This window comes from Bombus huntii, chromosome 12 (assembly GCF_024542735.1).
Source record: "Bombus huntii isolate Logan2020A chromosome 12, iyBomHunt1.1, whole genome shotgun sequence".
Lineage (NCBI taxonomy): Eukaryota > Metazoa > Arthropoda > Insecta > Hymenoptera > Apidae > Bombus > Bombus huntii.
This window is the reverse complement of record NC_066249.1, coordinates 6,730,778-6,749,579: the sequence shown is the minus strand read 5'-3', so window position 1 is coordinate 6,749,579 and position 18,802 is coordinate 6,730,778. Positions and strand designations below refer to the sequence as shown.

The following is an 18,802-nucleotide window of genomic DNA, read 5'->3' as shown; positions in this document are numbered from 1 at the left end:
CATTTTTGCATCTCTAAATTGTAACTCTTTATTTCTTTGTTTACACATGATACAATGTACATATATTGTCAAAGATCCAATAAATATTTTGTATTTAAAAAAAGATATGAATGGAAATATTTATTCGTATCTACAGTGTCAACTTTAAAATCTGACAGTAATTTAAGCTATTTTACAGATAGCTCGTAACTTTGCAGAATGTGATCTTGGATTTGCGTTTATTTCTTCCAGTGTAGGTGTTATTACATGTTTATGCAACATTTTCCAAGGTGTTTTATTAAAATCTTCCATTTCAGTTGAACTATAATGTTTACCATAATTTAAATATTTTAATGGTAACACATTAGCTACAGTTTCTGTTATGTTTCCTGACATATGCCTTTTAACGATTGTGTCTTCCAGAGAATGAAAAGATATTGTTATTAAACGACCATTCGTTTTTAAATATGACCCAGCAATAATAATACCATAGTTAATCTCATTTAATTCATTATTTACAAAAATTCTTAATGCTTGAAATGTTTTTGTTGCACAATGAGTATGTCTGCCAAGTTGATCAAGTCTTTTTTCAGAAATCACAGATTCAATAAGTTGAGCCAATTCTTGTGTAGTTTTTAAGTTTCTAAAATTATATCGAGCTTCTATAATGGCACGTGCAATTTTTTTAGCATACTTTTCATTACCATAAATTCTTAACACACAAGCTAAGTCTGATTCTGTTATTTGCTCTAAAACTTCACTAGCTGTAGGTTCTGATGGGCATCTAAATCCATCCATTCTCATATCTAAAGGTCCATTTTTTGACACTGAAAATCCTCTTTCAGCAATATCAAATTGCATAGATGAACAACCAAAATCAAACAAGAAGCCATCTATGCTATGTACATTTACCTGATATTTACAAAGCAACTGTGGCAATTCAGAAAATCTCCCCAATAAAGGTATTACTTGTCCAGGATATTTCTCTGACAAAATTTGTGCATATTGATATGCAACAGGGTCTCTATCCAATGCAAATATTTTTACATCAGGTGAAGATTCCAAAATTTTTGTAGAATGTCCACCAGCTCCAAATGTCATATCCACAAAAACTTTTCCTGGTAATGGCTCCAAATAATGTAATACTTCCTTAACCATAACTGGCACATGAGGTATATTTTTAATAGTATTATCAGTTTTGTTTGCTATTTTGCTATATTTTCTACTATTCCTTAAATCTATTGTATCATTATGTGCCCAAAATAAATAATGTACATCCTTTCTTAGATATTTCAAGCCATAATATTTATATACATGAATTATATTACTTATTAGCTTCATTCTTAACAATATTCCTGAACAATCTTGAAAATTTACTCTTAAAAAATCCTCTTCTATTTTCTGAATAGTACTCCTGTGCTTCTGGTGTAAGCAATAAATTACATTGATCTTTTGTTAATCCACTAGCAGTACTTGAAAGTGTACGGCTATACATTTGTCCATAATGATTGGAAGAAAGTCTCTTCAAACTCATGTAATAACGGTCACATTGCTCACGATTTACTTCACTAGCTTCACCCTTTGCAAAAGCAAGTTTTAATTGATCACGAATATGCTGAGCTAAGTCTCTAAAATACATATAAATTATAATTATATTTTATAGCAACAATTACAATAATTAGGTATAAAATTAATAACATATTCAAATACTATAAAACATATAACTAATTGTATACAGTATCAAAGCATTTATAACCATAACTATTTAAAATATTAAATCTAACCTGAATATAGGTTATGAGGAAGGAAAAAATAGTCAAATTTAGTTTATTTAACAAAATTACCTGCCAGGTTTAGAATTATCCACGGGCCATGTTTCTAATAATTTCATATAATTTCTATATGTACCCATAGTAATAACAGAGAAGAAACGAGAATGCTCACGCCCGTAATTCTAGTTATTTCTCAGTACAGGTGCTGCACCATGCGGTCAAGTGCTGAGGTCAACTAAAGTTAGCATATACAAGAACCTATATAATTAGGGATCTGTATTGTTTGATTGCACACTAGCATAGACAAGAACCTATTTAATTGTACGGTTCTACGGAAAAGTTCATATCTATTTTTTTATCTGAGATAGACAAATATGAAACTGGCAAAGTCGCGCAATAATGATTTATGTTAGTAAAAATAGTAATAATAATGTGATAAAGTACCAATTTACAAAAAGTTAGTCACTTTTAAATACATATCACCAACTATCATGAATAAGTGTAAAATAAAATAAACCAAACGTATTAAAGGGTTTTGTATCACGTGATCGAGGTAAATCCCTGAGCAAATATACAAATCAATTTTTACTATTTACAAAAATGGTGGTGATTCCCTTACCAACTTCATATCACATGTAACGTTATCGACTCAAGATAAATACGACATTAGCAGCGGTAGTTGAAATTGAAACTAAACGCAGGCGAAATCTGTTAACTAAATTTATGTACCTACATGCACAAATTATCTTAGTACCTAATATTTATATTATCTCATACATAAAAAAATTATTCAAATTCGGAGCATGCTATATCCACACTGTAAGGTTCTATTTCTTGTTGTATCTCTACATACTCCTGAATTATAGGATTATTTTGTTCGTGCAAAGCAATATGCTTTAGGATATCTTTCTTCCTTGTGAAAACTTCATTGCATTGTTCGCAAGACAACGATTTGGCATTATGTGTTTTAGTATGCTTGATCATATCATTTTTTTGAGAAAATGTTCTACCACACGTTTCGCAAGCAAATGGTTTCTCTCCAGTATGTATTCTCTCATGCACATTTAACGTTCCTCTACGCGTGAAACTTTTATTACAATATATACATATATAAGGCTTAATCCCAGAATGAATTTTTATATGTTGATTAAGATTGCTTGAACATTTGTATTCCATTTTACATATTTTGCAAACGTAAGGACGTTCTCCGGTATGTATTCTTTCGTGTATAAGACGTGATTCTTTGGAAACAAACGATTCTTCACAATATTGACACATATACGGTCTCTCAGAAGAATGAATGGATTTTTTATGATACACCAGAGAATTTTTGCTTGCTAATTTTTTCCCACAAATATTACAATCGATACTTATTTTATCTTCTTTATGTGTACGTTCATGATTTAATAATACCGCTCGAGTTGAAAATATTCGGTCACAACTCTTACATTTCCATGTAGGTTTATCGATATGTTTTTTTTCTATATTTTCTATAGTATCTTGTTCTATATGTTTTTTTCTATGTAACTTTAACTCACTCATTGATTTACATGTGTGTGTACATATCTAGAAATAAAATGCATATGTTTTTACGTAATACTGAATGCTATGAATTATTAATTTCGAATGCTATTAATTTGTTTCTAATAATGGTATACTTACGCTACATGTATATATACCATTTCCACTGTTATGACGTTTAAGATGTGTATTCATGTTTCCTTTACGATTGAAAGCTGTACCACAAATTGGACAGACATGTTTATTCAAACCATGAGAAAGTTTATGCTGTCTTAGTTGTATTCTTTTGTAAAAAGCTTTGCCACACTTTTCACAGGAGTAAGGTTTATTTCCATTATGTTGATTCATATGTTCTCCCAAATGAAATCTGAATTACATATTTAACAATTATTGAAAAATACAAAATTAATGATTTACTTTATGATATAGTACTTAAAAGTTTTAAAATGCTACCTAGATCTGAATGCATTTCCACAAATGTCACAAATGTGTCGTTTCTTTTTTGAATCATCTAAATGAGTTCTTTTATGACCTCTTAAATTATTGGAATGTTTAAAACTCTTCCCACATAAATCACATAAATAAGGTTTATCTATTCTGTGAGTGGCTTCATGTACATCTAAACTAGACCACTTTTCATAGCTTCTATCACATATGATACATTTAAATAGAAGTTGACCTTCATGACAGTCCATAATATGATTTAATAATTCCTTTTTAGTAATATAAATCAAACCACAATGGCCACATTTTTTATTGGTTTCCATTGATGGATTATTGGTATTGTAGAAATCTTTATGATTATTGCACTGTTCTTTGTTCATAATTATTTTATCAGTAATTTGATAATCTTTTACTTGAAGAAATTTACAATACGAAAGTTTATGTTCAACAAAGTGTTTCTCAGTTTCAAAATTTTCATGACAAACATTACAAGTTTTTGTTATAAATTGAAAGTTCATTATCTTTATATTATTGGATTCTTTATCATTCATATTATTATTAGCTTCTTTTTCCTTCTGTACAACTATTTCTCCTCCATCACACAACATTTTGTGGTTTTCAAACATCTCTTGTGTTTTAAACATATTTTTACAATACAAGCATTGAATTTCATTATTTAATATTTCATTATCTGAATAATTTTTTGTTAGTCTATCTGTACATTCATCTTCTTTAATTTCCTCATTATGTGATGCAATAAAACTATTTAATTCAGATTGCACTTCCTTTCTTATACTATTTTGAAAACTATCTTTTTGCATATTGGTATTTTCCAAGTCACTAAATTCTTTAGGAACTTCCTGATTCATAGAAATTTCATTCATTTTGCTAGAAGATAATTCTACAGGTGTAACATCAGTTGTTTCATTCATAGACATTTCTTCATCTATTTCTAAGGAACACTTTTTTGCTATGGCACTATACTTATGATCATAATTTAGCTGTAAAATAATATATACATTTGATCTTAATATTATGATACATATATAGTAGTTAAATGTTACGTTATATATACTAGCTACTTACTTCTGCATTAATATTCAAAAATTTTTTCAACCTCATGTCTGTTCTTAAAGATGTTATAACTAACGAATGTGCAACTTCTAATTTATTATAACAATTCATGCACAATTTCTGTGGCATTATATCTTCCATATCAACCATGATTGGTAAATGTAAATTTATTTTTTCTCTTAGCCTTAGATCTATTCCTTTCAGTGAAAATATTTCTATACCATCGAAACATGGTTCTTCACATATTCTACATAAATTTGAAAATTTAATACTGATTTCATGATACTGATCCATTTCAACATCCATATCACAATATGATAACATAACATTATCAGTTATTTCTGTTTGTTCATTTTTATCAAAGACATTTTTTGAATCTTTTCCAGCAATAATATCAGATTCAAATAACGTTGGAATAGCATGTTGATCTACTATCACAGGATCTGTCTTATTTATGAAATAACGATCTTCTATATGATGAGAACATATATAATAATTTGAATACAATTCTTCATTAGATTTCATTAGAAGATCCGTTCTATCACACTGATGTGCCCATATTTTTGAACTGAAAGAAAATAATTTATAACAAGTTATAAAACAAAATATTTAATTTCCAATAAATAAAGAAAGACTACTAATTAAGTATATTATTTTACATAATGATTATTATGATAATGAAAAATATTATTTGCTTGCAAATTAAAAATATGTATAACTACGACTAGTATAATGAATGAAATATTATTTTTAAGTAGTGATTAATTTATAATTCGACAAGACTTACGTATCACTGTTCGGAAAGTGAATGAATTTGACATTTGTCGAGTCTTCATTATCCAAAGAGTATTTACAAGTTTTGGCAGCGCAAACTATCTTCATGTTGAACACTTTAATTTAAAAATGATAAATTTTATGTACTTTTCTGCTAATTTCTTCATTAGATCTATAGACTAATCTATTATATTAAATTTATTATCGAGATGTTGTCAGTAGCTGTGTTATTTGATCACAGACAATGATTTCATGTACAGAAATTATAATTCTAGCAATACTTAAAAGATGGCGTTAACTAACTAGGTATTTTCGATTTGTACTGAATACTGATTTTATCTTCCGAGGATTAAATTTCTATTATTACCATAGATGATTATTATCTATATATTTTTACACATAAAACTCTGTTTTACTTTCTACTTATTAATATGATATAAGATTATGCTAATCTGAAGTTGTACTCGGAATGCTAGTTATTTGTGGTATCATTTTTTCAGTATTATATTATTCAGTTTAAGAAATTGTTAAATTTTGGTCGGAATCGGTTGATATGGAAATAATGATGTTACAAAGATGTAAGAATCTTTAGATTTTAGGCCAAAAGTCGTGAAAAACTGCGATTTCAACCATTTTTAACCGTTCGTAGCTCATAGTAATGTTAGTCCATTTTGATGAAATTTTCGATATATACATACCTGTATAAATCTTTAAAATGTGTGGTTTACATTTTCACCCTAGGCTCAGTTAAAAAAATTGTAAAAAGCGAGTTTCACTCTCTTGCTGGAATGCACGGCTTCACAGTAGACCTATGTTTACTCAATTCAAAAACAGTCTAGACAAATTAATTTCCTATCAGTCCGACAACAAATGCTTAAATATGGACGTATGCATTAACAATAATAACATATGTATATCTAAAAAATGGCAAATTTTCCACAATTCGTTAAAATAGTGTTTACAAACACGACAATGAAATTAGAAAAATCACGTCGTTTTACAGTCGATCGTACCATGTGCAAAATCATTTATTTTCTAATTATACGTACAATAATTTGTGGTATAACTTCTTTCATATATATATATGTATATATATATATGTATATATGTATGTATGTGTGTCTGTCTGTTTATATACAATATCTTATTCTCAATCTTAAGAACTCAGGTGCAAATACATAAAAATGACTAAGGCTCTTCCATATTTGTTCACACCGTTGCTCGACTGTCAGTAACAATATTACACAAAGTACAGCAAGAACATGGCAATCAGTTTTTATACTCTTTTTGTATTTCGTTATGATTAACGTTTCGATCTCTTTATTTTTTATATCACTAATAACTTTGTTTCTTTTCCCATTTGTCTAAAAGAAGATTCGATCGATAAGTCAAGTACACGGTGACGAAAGAATTGTAAATATTTCATAAATTTACAGTTTGCCGGAAACGAAGGTTTGAAGTCTAAAAGGAACTTAGTTGTTCGCCTTTGTTATAGAAGTGCAGGTATAGAAATACTGTTTTATGTCCCGTCCATCAGACACGTGAACATTCCTACATTCATTACATATTACATTCTTGCTATCAGAGGAACTATTACTTTTAGCATTTTTGTGTCTTCGTTACGTAGTTTTGTTGCTTGATTAACGCCGTGAACACTCAACTTATCGATTCAAAGTAGCAAAAGTATATTACAATACTGGTGGATGGCAAGTAAAATACAACGCGTAGCGTGTTTCTTTTTCTTTTACTTTTGTTTTATATTCCTAAGTTCTACGGATGTCCGCCCGTATTTGCTGAATGATCGCTTTGTTAGAATACTAGAAATTGATATGAAAAAGAGGAACTTCCTACTCATGGAATCTAATCCATTCGATAGATCCTCGTTTAGTATCACCGAGAAGTTTTAGCGCTTTTTTTCGGCCTTAAGCTTACATAAAACAAGCTATATGTATAACAAAGTACAATATACGTGTGTGTGTATATATACATATATGTGTAACATTTCAAAAGTAAAGGATATACATTCATATATTGTATATTGAAATAATGAATGAATATCGCTTTAAAATATATAACCGATTTTGTTTTAAGATTATGTATGTTTAAAATTTCTTATAATTGTTTGATTTGTTGTAGACGTTCGATATACGCTCGTAATTGTCGTGTTTTCTTATAAGATTTCTGAAGAAAACAATGTAACGTGAAATTACCGTGAAGAAATAATGATAAATCATTTTCATACAGTTACATTTTTGTTACTTTTTAAAATGAATGAAAATAACGCATTTGTGCTTTTATGTGTATTACATACTTAAACGCTCTTGAATTTTTTAATGTATATAAAAAATGAAAGCATTTTGCCATATCAAAAAATGCGATTAGATCGTGAAGATACATTCAACAAATATAAATTTAATGTTTTTATATAATGTTGATGGTAATTTAAACAATAAAATTTTCGTTGATACATGGGACACCGAGCAGTTGAAGTTGGACCAAGTTCATATGTATATATTGTATTTATTAGTAAGTATTTAAAAATCTCTCCAAGTAATATTAATCACATTCAGATACAGCAACAACGCTAAACATCGAACGTATTATTCCTTCATTCGCCAGGAATGTAAGTTCGTTTGTCACAATAAGATGAAAAATCGTGTCAGAAGATTTGCTAAGTACAAAATGAAACGCTGTCTAGAAAATTTTTACAATCGACGAGGGAGATTTTTTATTCGAGGGATATTTTCTAGAAAAATTTGTTTAGTAATAGACTTTCATTGAATACTATCTTTTGCCACACGATGATGTCTCTGTAAAGAATGACATATCTGACATAATTATATAATTTGCCTATATAGCATAATAAAAAGTATCATTGTATTGTGATAATCTTAATATAAATGTAAATTCAACAAAAACATTATTCGTTTGATAAATTCCTTATCTTAAGGAGCCAAAAATCACAGGCAATGTAGTCTTTACATCGGTACCGATTTACCGATTTACCAATAGGAATTTCCAGAAGTGGCATTCTTACTGCCTATTTCCTTCCTTTTTTTTTTTTAATTACGATGCTACCTATATCAGATACTATCATTTCTATTAATTAAACTATCTTCTTTGTCGACTGGGGGTGGGCCGGTGGTTAATGTGGTACTGGGTCCAGCCGTTAAATAACCAGCAGACACCGGCGTTCCAGCTATATATTATATTATTATTACATTCGTATGTGTAAATATATTATATCTAATATAGAAATGAAAATGATTGATATGTATATCGTACCAGTAAGGTAACCAGAATTAGTTGTATTAGAAATAAACAGATCATGTCGCTGATCTTTGTATTCCGCCCAGACACTTGACTTCTCTAGTATCGCATTTACTTTCTCACCCAGCAACAAGCTTCTAGTCATTGCTTTTAAAGCTTTGACTATTTGAGCTTTAGCAGTTGCAGGGTTTTCAATTACGTCTAACCGTCCTTCTAGTATATTTAACAAATAAGGTACCATTTCAGCGTCCAGTGCCTATAAGGAACAGTTAACAACAAATCTTGAATTTATAATACTGATAGAAATAATATTTGATGTCTTGTATTTACCTGTTTTATAAGTCTATCCTCGTTAGTCGAAAATAATCTATTCAGCGTTTCGCACGCTATTGCTATCATATCTCGTCTAGATTGCATAGCATGTTTCAGTGGACTTATGCATTCTGTTTGACAAATAGATGATATACAAATCTGTAAGATTATTAATTAGTGTTGTTGATATTAAATACTATTTAATATTTCATAAAGAAAAGTCAACGAACTCACCTCGCTTGCTGCTAATTGATGAAGTATTAATATCGCAGTTTTATATACAGATGGTTGATTGTTTTGCATTGACATTTGTCGGCATAGTCTAGGTATGTGTCCTAATGATGGAACTTGATCTGCTAAACTTGGTTGTGCTTGAAGTAAATTTACTAGCGCTTGTGTTGTTAATTCCAACATATCCGACTATTTAAGGATATTATTAAATTAATCAATATACACATATACTACAACACACCAAAGTGTACACTTACATCAGTTTTCTCCTTGGACATAAGGGCTAACGTCGTATCCATAAGTTCGCTTAAAAATTCCTTAGGTTTCCTAAGAGCCCATGCGGGACTGGCTATAAATAATCTAAGATATACACCTCCGACTGCGGGTTCATTTGTTGCGATATCAATATTACTTTGAGTATCAGGTAACTTTAATATTGCATTGGAATTTCGTCTTTGTAACATGTAATATCTGAAAAAATTTATTTTGCTTTAGACGAATGTAATTAAACAAGAAAATAAATATTTTTAAAAAATGTTTATGTACTCGTCTTTTAATTCCCCAACGATCCTCGACACTCTAGCTTTGGCATTATCATCCCATATTAATTCAGGATTCTCGTGTTTTGTTTCAAACATATGCACACATTGTTTTGGAGCATCCCTAATAGCTTCACTAAATAATCTGGGTAAAAATCTAGACAAATCTAGTTTTACTTTTGGTCCAGCCAACTTATCAGATGACATTTTGCCAAGCAGTTCTGCGGCTGTTTCGCGTATCTGAGTGTTACTTGAATTACAGAACAGATCAAGAACGTATACAACAGCCCCTAAAATTTTCATAAATTTCGTTTTGAAAAGAAAGGTATAATTTTAGATATGGCTCATGTTTAATTTTACCTTTAGACAGTGCATCTTTTACGATCTTCGTGGAGCTCATCAGAGCATACAAAGTTTCCAATATTAGCAACTGACACTCCTGCAGAGAATTTAAAGCTAATAATAAATGTACTATAACCTCGTTTGCTGCGATATCATCTACACATTCTTGGTTCTTTGTAACATTACTAATAACTTCAAGTGCGTTTTTCTGTATCAACTTAAAGTTATTACAACTCAGAAGTCCAAATAATAATCTGAAGTGCCCTATACATTGTAATTCAATTCCTGGATTATTTTTTATAACATTTTTTAATGCTTCTAAAGACATAACAATATGTTCCAATTTCTCTTGATCCTTCTTAGCTAATGCCATATTGCCCATTGATGTCAAATATTTTGACGATTCAGACAAAAAGTCAAGTACATTAATTGTAAAACTTTTGGGGTTCTGAAAAAATATTTGTTTGTTTTAAGTAAAAATAATTTTTTCATCGGAAAAATATTACATAATGTTAAATTACCTCTATAGGGAAATTGGGTTGTTCATTGTATACTTTTACAAATATTTCTCCAATAATAAGTTCATCGGCATGAACGCTATATTTAAAGTCACTAAAATCATGTTCAAAACTATCATTGCCATTTAATCTTTCTTGTCGTTTAGCTTCCAAGTATTCGTTCAATTCTGCTCTTGTTCCGTTATCCCAAATCAAATATGGATTGGAGCAATTCGAGTTTAGGATTTTTAATATTTCTTCCGGTTTATCCTTCGAGAGTTGACGAGCTAGATAAGGCGTTAATAAACTTTCTAACGCGGCAACAGTAACAGGATTAACAGGTGTTTCATTCTCTCCTGTCATGTAACCACCTAATCTTGCACATGCTCGAACTGCTAATTTCGCTAAATTATTTGCCACTTCCTGACGATTTTCGTCTTGATTTCTTTCAACGCCACCTTCTTCCAACGTGTAATCGTAATTAAACATAAATAATAATAAATGCCATAAAGCACCAGACTGTAAAAGTTGCATTTGTAATGCACTATCCGTGGCAAGGGAAGAAACACATTCTGTTGCCACCGAACATAATTTTGTTAAATGCTGTAAATGTATATCATTATAATAATTAAAAAATATATATAATATTAATAGTGATTTTTTAACAATGTTTTCAAAATTGCTAGTACTAACCTTGAAGTGTAATATTCTACAGAGGTCTTTAACTAATTGTGGTAGTTCAATAATCCTATCTTTGCAGCCCCTAAAGGACCCAGCAACCGAGAAGCATCTAGTGATATGCATGCATACCTGCACTGCTATATCATTAAGTTTACTCGATTTATTTAGGACAGAAACACATCGTGTATAAGCTTCTAATAAAACATCTAATCCTCCTTCTCTGCGAAGTTCTTCCGCGTTTAATGCAGAACAGTGTACTGTGTGATATGCAAGTTCGCTAGCGGCTGCCAATAATGGCGCGGATTTTGAGAATAATTGCTCATCGTCTGTTTCTAGTTTGATTGTTTTAATTAACTGCGGGTAACCTGCGTATTTGTAAGGTCTAAGTTCGTCGGAATATCTATGGAAGAGAATGCTCTGTGTTCTTAAAATAAGCACTATGTTATCAGGATTTGGACCGTCAGTCGACCAACAACTTCGGCTACATAAAAATTCGTATGCCTGATTAACAGCTTCGAATTTATCCTATGAACAGAAAACACTTCTATGAAGAATTTAATACGTTTATATGTTGCTAATGTACATAGAATTTGATACAACTTACTCTGCCTTGTGGATTTTTATCAGGGTGATACATTTGCGCAAGTTTATAATATGATTTTCTAACTTCAGCCTCATTATGTTGTTTTCCACTGGACAATTGAAGGGCTTTATAAGCTTCATCCATTGTCATCAGTGGTGGTTTCTTTTCTACTTCTTTCTTCCATGCATCTAACACATCTTTCAATAAATGTACCTAAAAATTATGTATTATTATTTTAAATATATTTTAAGAATTAATAAGTAGATATTTTTAAATCATTTACTATTGACTTACCGGTTCAGGAATAGGCCACTGTGGGAATTTTACAGTATCACAAAGATGTCTTAGATAAAATATTTGACAGAATAATTCCTTCTCTAATTGTGGATACCTTATCGCAGGTATAGCAATGTATTGATATCTAGCCATAGTATGGCTTCTTAATTTTGGTGAGAAATCTGCTATATGCGTTGCTATTTTTTCAATAAGCATTCTTCTCATTTCAGCATTCCATATTGCTTCTGGTGTATCGTAATCACCAAGAAATATTTGCGCAAATTTTTCCGCGCCATGATTTTCTAAATAGCTAACCATTGCATCAGGTAAAAGTTGTCCAAGAATACTCCGTTGCATGATGTCTGATGATACATTCTATGATATTAAAATATTATGTGAGACAACTGATCTGTTTTGTCAGTTAGCAAAAATATAAATTTCATACTTACATCATCACTCCTAAATGCCTGTTTCGTATGAGTTAACTGTAAAAATCTCGCTATCGGTAAAACGTTTGAACCAGTGTACATTAATATGAAATAGAAGACACCAGTAAGATAAATTTTCGAAACATCTGCGTTATCTCGCATTATTTCACATAATAAAGTAGCTACTTTTTCAACTAAAACCGGGTCAAACGTTAATAAAAGTTGAACAATATGAGGTAGGCACTGAAGATCCGATAATAACCGCTTCATGCGCGGCAGAGGCCTAATTACCGCGTCATCAACGTCTCTACTTGGAAAATACTCGCACATTTTGATTAAAATATTTAGAATCAATGTTGCTAATTCACTTTCATTTATTACTGGTGTCCCTTTCGCGACTAATGTCCATTTTAATTGCGGAACTTGCGAGATCATTCGCCATCCGTCTAATCCTTGTGCCCAAACTTTCGTTTTGTATGTAATCTGATTTGTATGATACAATTCCTTTAAATCTTTCAAACTTATAGGACCTTTCCGCTGATCTCCGTCATTGTAATACCATTCTTTTTCCATAATCTGTTGTTGCTGTGGTCCTGCTTCTATTACATTAGTTTGTGTAGGTACAACTGCTCTAGATGTGTGTAAATGAGCCAAAGTTAAGAGATCGACTAATGTGCGTACTCCGTTTTGATCCATTATATCTTTTACATTTCTTCTATGTAATATAAGTTTATTTATGAACATGACTAATCTATCACGTTCCATTCTATCTGTACAACGTTCCAGCATTCCTACAATATATTTTGTATCCGAAAATGGACCAATATCTTCATAGTATCGTTCATATACTATAGTCATTGCTTGCAAGCAAAGGCACTTCATTTCGACTTTTGTTGTTAATATGAATCTATGGTACAAGTCGTTAAAAAATTCATATCTGTGACGAAAATAACAATTTATTACTTCATCTGCACAACATGATACATGTGAGAAAATTTAAGAAATAAATTTAATATAATCTGAATTGTAATCACAACAATTAAAATTCTGTCATACATACGATTTTCTTATTGGACTGTCTGGACTATCTTTTTCCAACAAAAGCCTTAAATAATAATCACCGATTTTCACTTCATCTGACAGGCACTGATACTGTACTTCAAATTCTCTATGATTCCAAGCAATTAGGGTTCCTCCTGCTAAATCTTTGTCAGAACTGAACGCGCGAATTTCATTCTCAAGCGCGGTTCTTAATTCTTCACGTGTTTTATGATTCCAAATTAAATTCGGCAGTGAATGATCCTGATTGAACTTATAATAAAACAAATTCCAATTTGCTTCTGATTTAATTCTTTCTCTGCGTTTTCTTAATACTATCGGACGTTCTTTGATTTTCTCTTTACGTTCGATCCCAATCCTAGCTCCCCAGTGTTGAAGAGCATGTTCTACATGTTTTTCAACTACACGCATTTGACGTTCGATCGCAATCCACTGTGGGCTTTTCTTATTTTTTGATGCGTGATCTATAGCTATCTTTAAATTATCACGATTGTTCAATCGTTCTTTCTCAAGAAACGAATCGGGTACTTTTTCATCGGAGTCTAAGTAATTTAATAAACCAACAGGCTGTATAAATGCATAATGAATACAAACTTAGATACTTCCATTTTTGTAATTAAATGAAAATGATATTATATAAGTTCAGTCAATAATGCTAATTTACCATAATCCTTTTCAACAGTCCCATAGCTGTAGGATGTCCTGTAACCCAAAGTCCTACAAGATGTCTACACAATTGTCTATGTGTCAACAGTCTACCATCAGTACCAACAGTAAAAAGACTATTTAATAGATGTCTCGGTAAAGCTCCTTCCGCAAGAGCAAGTTCTTGCATTTTTGCAGCCACTTCTGGTGCACCTTCTTCGATAATCGCTCTCATTATTAACCCAGCACCTTTAACAATAGCTAGCGACGGATGTTGGAACAGTTTAAAAAGCGATCTTCCTCTTGCAGCGACCATTTCTAGAAGATTATCGAAGTGTTTACCATCGGTCGTTTCACTATACGGTACACACAGAGCAAAAGTTAAGAGGTCAAGCATGGCAGAGACTACCAGAGCACCTGTACCATGATTCTGAAATATTCATAGGAACAATGTTAGCATACTACAGGACAGTAACTACTATTGTTAAGAAAATGAAGATAAGATTAATATTTTCACACTTACTATATGGTTAATCCACATATCAAGTAAATTTTCCAAAAATTTATTACTACTGAGAAGGCTACTTTTATTTAACTGTTCTTGTCTTAAATCACAATCATCATGCATTGGTTGCATGAGAGCACAAATACAATCTATAGCAGCTTGTGTTACACCATAATCTTGTCTTTTCAAAGCTTTCACAACTTTATGTCCAATAGCTTCTCTAAATCCAAGAAGAGTTGTAAATGCAGTAAAACCAATTTTGCTAGCAACCAATCTCCTTATAGCATGGAATTGTGCTTCTATTTCACTGTTTGTTTCTAATTCCTTATTGACCAATGCATTTAAAGCACCAAGAATAATTTTATCTTTATTTTCAGTAAAAAGACCCTGTAAGTAGTTATTCATCAAATGGTATATGTGAAGTTGTAATGTTGTTGCAGTCCATTCAAGCGGTACAACATCCTAGACAAAAAAAGAAAATATCTATTCAGATTACTATATAATCTATTCATCTATACAATATGATCAATATGATCTATTTATTATTGTAAATAAAAAAGAAATAGAAAATACAAAATATTAGAAACAACTTTTTACATAAATATTTATTCAATTTATTCCAATCTGCAAAGATAAGTATAATGTATTATTTTGTATCACACATACATTTTAATAAAATTTAATACTATTTAATTCAAATTTAATAAACTATCACCGCTTTAATGCACTGCACAATATTCATTTTTATATTTGATAATCATATAGAAATTTAATATTATATATATGTATATATATATATACAATATTAAATATAGGGAATATGTCTTACATCTTGTGTAACAGAGTAATTAAGACCACTGTAGGGAATATTTGCATTAAATCTTTCCAAAATTTCAGCAAAACTACGTCCACTTGGTGGTTGTTGAAGAAACTTAACATGAGATGTTTCAACTTCTTCATCAACAGGTAAATTAAGAGGTCCAAGTCTTTTGCCCCTAGGTACTGGATACATTCTGACATGAACATCTCTATTACCAGATGCTCTAACTCCATCCAATAAGGAAGCTAACAAAGAATCTCTATCCGTTGCAGTATAACTACGTGTTTGACCATTGAGATACTGTATAGTAAATAATTGTGGATTTTCATTGTCACGAATCAACGCAAAAATATCTGACAGAGGTCTAAGAGTACAAATATTATACGTTTGAGGATCTCTTTCCAATAAACAAGTATCAGAAAGACAAAGAGTTCTTCTCTGAGGATCTATATGTCTAGATGAATACTTATGAACAGTAAATTCTGATACACTTGTTATATGTTCATCAGCACTAAATTTACCCAACCTCTGAGCAACAAAATCATCTAATTTGATTGGTTCTTTCAAAACTTTTATGCTGATACCTAAATTGTTCATAGCTGATTCCAGCAGCTTTTTTTTAATTTCTTCCATGTGTTGAGAAGCAAAAAGATGTAAGCGTCCAAATCCACCACATACAATTACAAATCCATTAGAATAATCTTTCATTGTAAGAATTCCTTCAAAATCTTTATAACAATAACTGGCTAATACCATATTGGTTGCTGGATCTAATTGGTCAAGACTATATGGTGTCACTTCTAACACAACAGGTAATCTTGTATCAGACCAATGATGTTTATAAGCTTGATACCTCTAGAGAAAATGAAAATATTAATTTAATAAATACAGTACACATTGAAAATGGCGAACATAATAGTTTATTTATTGAGCAGTTATATAGAAAAGGGTACATCTCACCAATTTCAATGATTTTCAAATATATGTTATGACCATGATTCTGAACAAGATTTTCCTATAGATATAACCATCGCAGTGCTTTAATTTCCGAGATATTGATAAAAATACTTTTGTTATTTTTTATCTTAATGTGAGTTAGGTTTGGATTAGCTTTATCTATGGATATGATGATATTACATGTGTGTTCGTATATATAGTTATATATAACGCAATTTTTTTGCTACCCAAACTCATTGCAAAAGTGATATTGACCCCTGAAAATTTGGCTATTTTTCGATTTTATATTGTAACTCGCAAACTGCAAGTAAGAAGAAGAAAAAATTTTAGGATAAAAATTACTGCTTTTAATTAGGGCAGTCAACTGGCAAAAGATTTATCAATTGTTCAATTAGAAAAAGTTACAAAGAAATATTAATAATTTTTCTAAAATTCTTTTTTTTATGTAGAAACCTTAATATTTTTATTCATAAGCTTTCATAATTATACAGTATGTCCATTTTAAATATATACATGTGATTATTTATGCAAGTATGAGAAATATAAAACAGTGTTTTAGATGAAAGTTGCTTGACTTCATGAGAGAAACTTAATAAGATATTTTGATTACTTTTTGCATTTTTATTTACAAAAATTTTAATACTAATGTAACTTTTTTTAATGTACCCTCTTTTATATAATTACCATTTATTGTTTTATTTTGAATATTTTATATAATTACAAAATTCAATAGGATGATTTGATAAAAATATTGAATTACAATTAGTAGATATTATATAGATTGATATAAATGGTATTGCATGTATTAGTTGTACAGATAACTGTAAACAAATATACTACAGACTATCACATATATATTAACCATATGGCTAGGTTGATAACAGGTTTGATTAAATTTTAATAGCATCTTTTCCAAGAAGTGTTATATAAAGAATATATAACTCACCAAAATTTCTTTAGGTTTCTCAGCAAATTGGTTTCTATATTTCAGAGCTTCAGTTAATAAATGAGCTCTGTATTCTGAACTAAATTTCATATTGTCAATTTTTCGTTCTTTGCGCATTGTTATACTAAATTCATGCAGACCTAATTGATTTCTGTTTGTTGGTTGCACACTTATAAAATCTAAGTATTCCCATTTATTTGTAACTTCTAATGTAGTAGGATTATATGTTGTTATACCCATGGATCCAATAGAAAAGATACGTTTGTACCTGTTGTATAAGCATTAAATAAGATTTTTAATATTTATTTGAGATAAAAATATATTAATTTATATTAGGTTCCATATAATAAGGTGATATGTATGTTAAAAATAAGTAAGCATAGAAATTACTTAATTTCAATATGTTTAATTATATTCTGTTATGATATTGAATGTCAAAATATGTTAGAAATATATTATAATATTAATATGTGTTTATAATATGATAGTATTACAATCTTTTCATTGGAAGATACAAATATATAACATGTGATTCTTATTTAACTATTTTTCCTTGTATTATTGTATCCCAGACAATCCAGCGTTAGGTTCTTGTTTTATTTAAAATATACACAGCAAAAACACATGTACACCATATAATAGCAATTCCACTTTTCATAACTAATTTACGATGCTTTAAATCGTGTGTACCTATTTTATTGCCCATTGTACGTATATTATTATCCATAAAACGGATAGTTTTTGACAAGTAGTAAGAACTAAAAAACGCGAACTTACTTTCCTTTCCATGAATGTTTTGTGACCAGAAAACATGCCACATCCTGGTTATCCTTTATCGGCATCATTGTAACATGTCCTGACAATGCAGCGTGTTTATTATTATAAATAATGCTTTAACAAAACACTGGTTACTGTTTGTGAAAGATGCGTAGCGTAGGAGGGACATTCGCATACGAATTGAAAATGAATCACAGCAGAGTCATTTTCAAAATGACAGATACGAGAAACACAAAGTAAATCTGAATCACGTACGCAATGTTTATGTTTGGCGTATTAGCGAATGATATTTAGGCACTATTTAATCGCATTTTAGCCGACTAATGACATTTTCGACGGCTCCATTGGACTGGGAGCGGCCATGATGCTC

At 30.3% G+C, this 18,802-nt stretch overlaps 3 protein-coding genes across 4 annotated transcripts; all 3 read right to left on the bottom strand.

Annotated features, from left to right (window-relative positions):
• Positions 1-2: 2 nt before the first annotated feature.
• LOC126871978 (probable methyltransferase-like protein 15 homolog) lies at positions 3-1,891 on the bottom strand. The gene is made up of 3 exons (XM_050631403.1): positions 1,824-1,891; positions 1,544-1,607; positions 3-1,434 (listed from the first exon to the last, which is right to left on the bottom strand). The coding sequence occupies exons 1-3, from the start codon at positions 1,889-1,891 to the stop codon at positions 163-165; spliced, it is 1,404 nt and encodes a 467-aa protein (XP_050487360.1). The 3' UTR covers positions 3-162.
• Positions 1,892-2,457: 566 nt separating this feature from the next.
• On the bottom strand, positions 2,458-6,427 carry LOC126871795 (zinc finger protein 567-like). The gene is made up of 6 exons (XM_050631029.1): positions 6,263-6,427; positions 5,578-5,680; positions 4,803-5,358; positions 3,726-4,717; positions 3,414-3,639; positions 2,458-3,317 (listed from the first exon to the last, which is right to left on the bottom strand). Exons 2-6 carry the CDS (start codon positions 5,670-5,672, stop codon positions 2,538-2,540), a joined length of 2,649 nt encoding a protein of 882 aa, XP_050486986.1. The 5' UTR covers positions 5,673-5,680; positions 6,263-6,427; the 3' UTR covers positions 2,458-2,537.
• A 1,637-nt stretch (positions 6,428-8,064) lies between these two features.
• Positions 8,065-18,798, bottom strand: LOC126871785 (dnaJ homolog subfamily C member 13). 2 transcript variants are annotated; one of them, XM_050630988.1, is made up of 18 exons: positions 18,433-18,798; positions 17,656-17,923; positions 15,762-16,607; positions 14,951-15,394; positions 14,447-14,857; positions 13,784-14,349; positions 12,745-13,660; positions 12,314-12,670; positions 12,041-12,232; positions 11,449-11,961; positions 10,780-11,358; positions 10,277-10,706; positions 9,924-10,206; positions 9,635-9,848; positions 9,381-9,566; positions 9,165-9,305; positions 8,850-9,090; positions 8,065-8,763 (listed from the first exon to the last, which is right to left on the bottom strand). In XM_050630988.1, exons 1-18 carry the CDS (start codon positions 18,498-18,500, stop codon positions 8,648-8,650), a joined length of 6,771 nt encoding a protein of 2,256 aa, XP_050486945.1. In that variant the 5' UTR covers positions 18,501-18,798; the 3' UTR covers positions 8,065-8,647. The 2 variants fall into 2 exon arrangements, with proteins under 2 accessions (XP_050486945.1, XP_050486946.1); XM_050630989.1 differs by having other exon boundaries at positions 14,951-15,319.
• Positions 18,799-18,802: the final 4 nt, after the last annotated feature.

Excerpts from the sequence above, each read along its gene's own strand:
- LOC126871795 (XM_050631029.1), bottom strand. The coding sequence starts at position 5,672 with ATGAAGATAGTTTGCGCTGCCAAAACTTGTAAATACTCTTTGGATAAT. Across the intron at positions 4,718-4,802 it reads TTTTGAATATTAATGCAGAA|CTAAATTATGATCATAAGTA; the intron begins GTAAGTAGCTAG and ends ATTATTTTACAG. Across the intron at positions 3,640-3,725 it reads GGAAATGCATTCAGATCTAG|ATTTCATTTGGGAGAACATA; the intron begins GTAGCATTTTAA and ends TATGTAATTCAG.
- LOC126871978 (XM_050631403.1), bottom strand. The coding sequence starts at position 1,891 with ATGGGTACATATAGAAATTATATGAAATTATTAGAAACATGGCCCGTG. Across the intron at positions 1,608-1,823 it reads GATAATTCTAAACCTGGCAG|AGACTTAGCTCAGCATATTC; the intron begins GTAATTTTGTTA and ends TATGTATTTTAG. Across the intron at positions 1,435-1,543 it reads CAAAGGGTGAAGCTAGTGAA|CAAAAGATCAATGTAATTTA; the intron begins GTAAATCGTGAG and ends CTAGTGGATTAA.
- LOC126871785 (XM_050630988.1), bottom strand. The coding sequence starts at position 18,500 with ATGATGCCGATAAAGGATAACCAGGATGTGGCATGTTTTCTGGTCACA. Across the intron at positions 14,350-14,446 it reads GACTGTTGAAAAGGATTATG|CCTGTTGGTTTATTAAATTA; the intron begins GTAAATTAGCAT and ends GCATTTATACAG. Across the intron at positions 9,306-9,380 it reads ATCAATTAGCAGCAAGCGAG|ATTTGTATATCATCTATTTG; the intron begins GTGAGTTCGTTG and ends ATAATCTTACAG.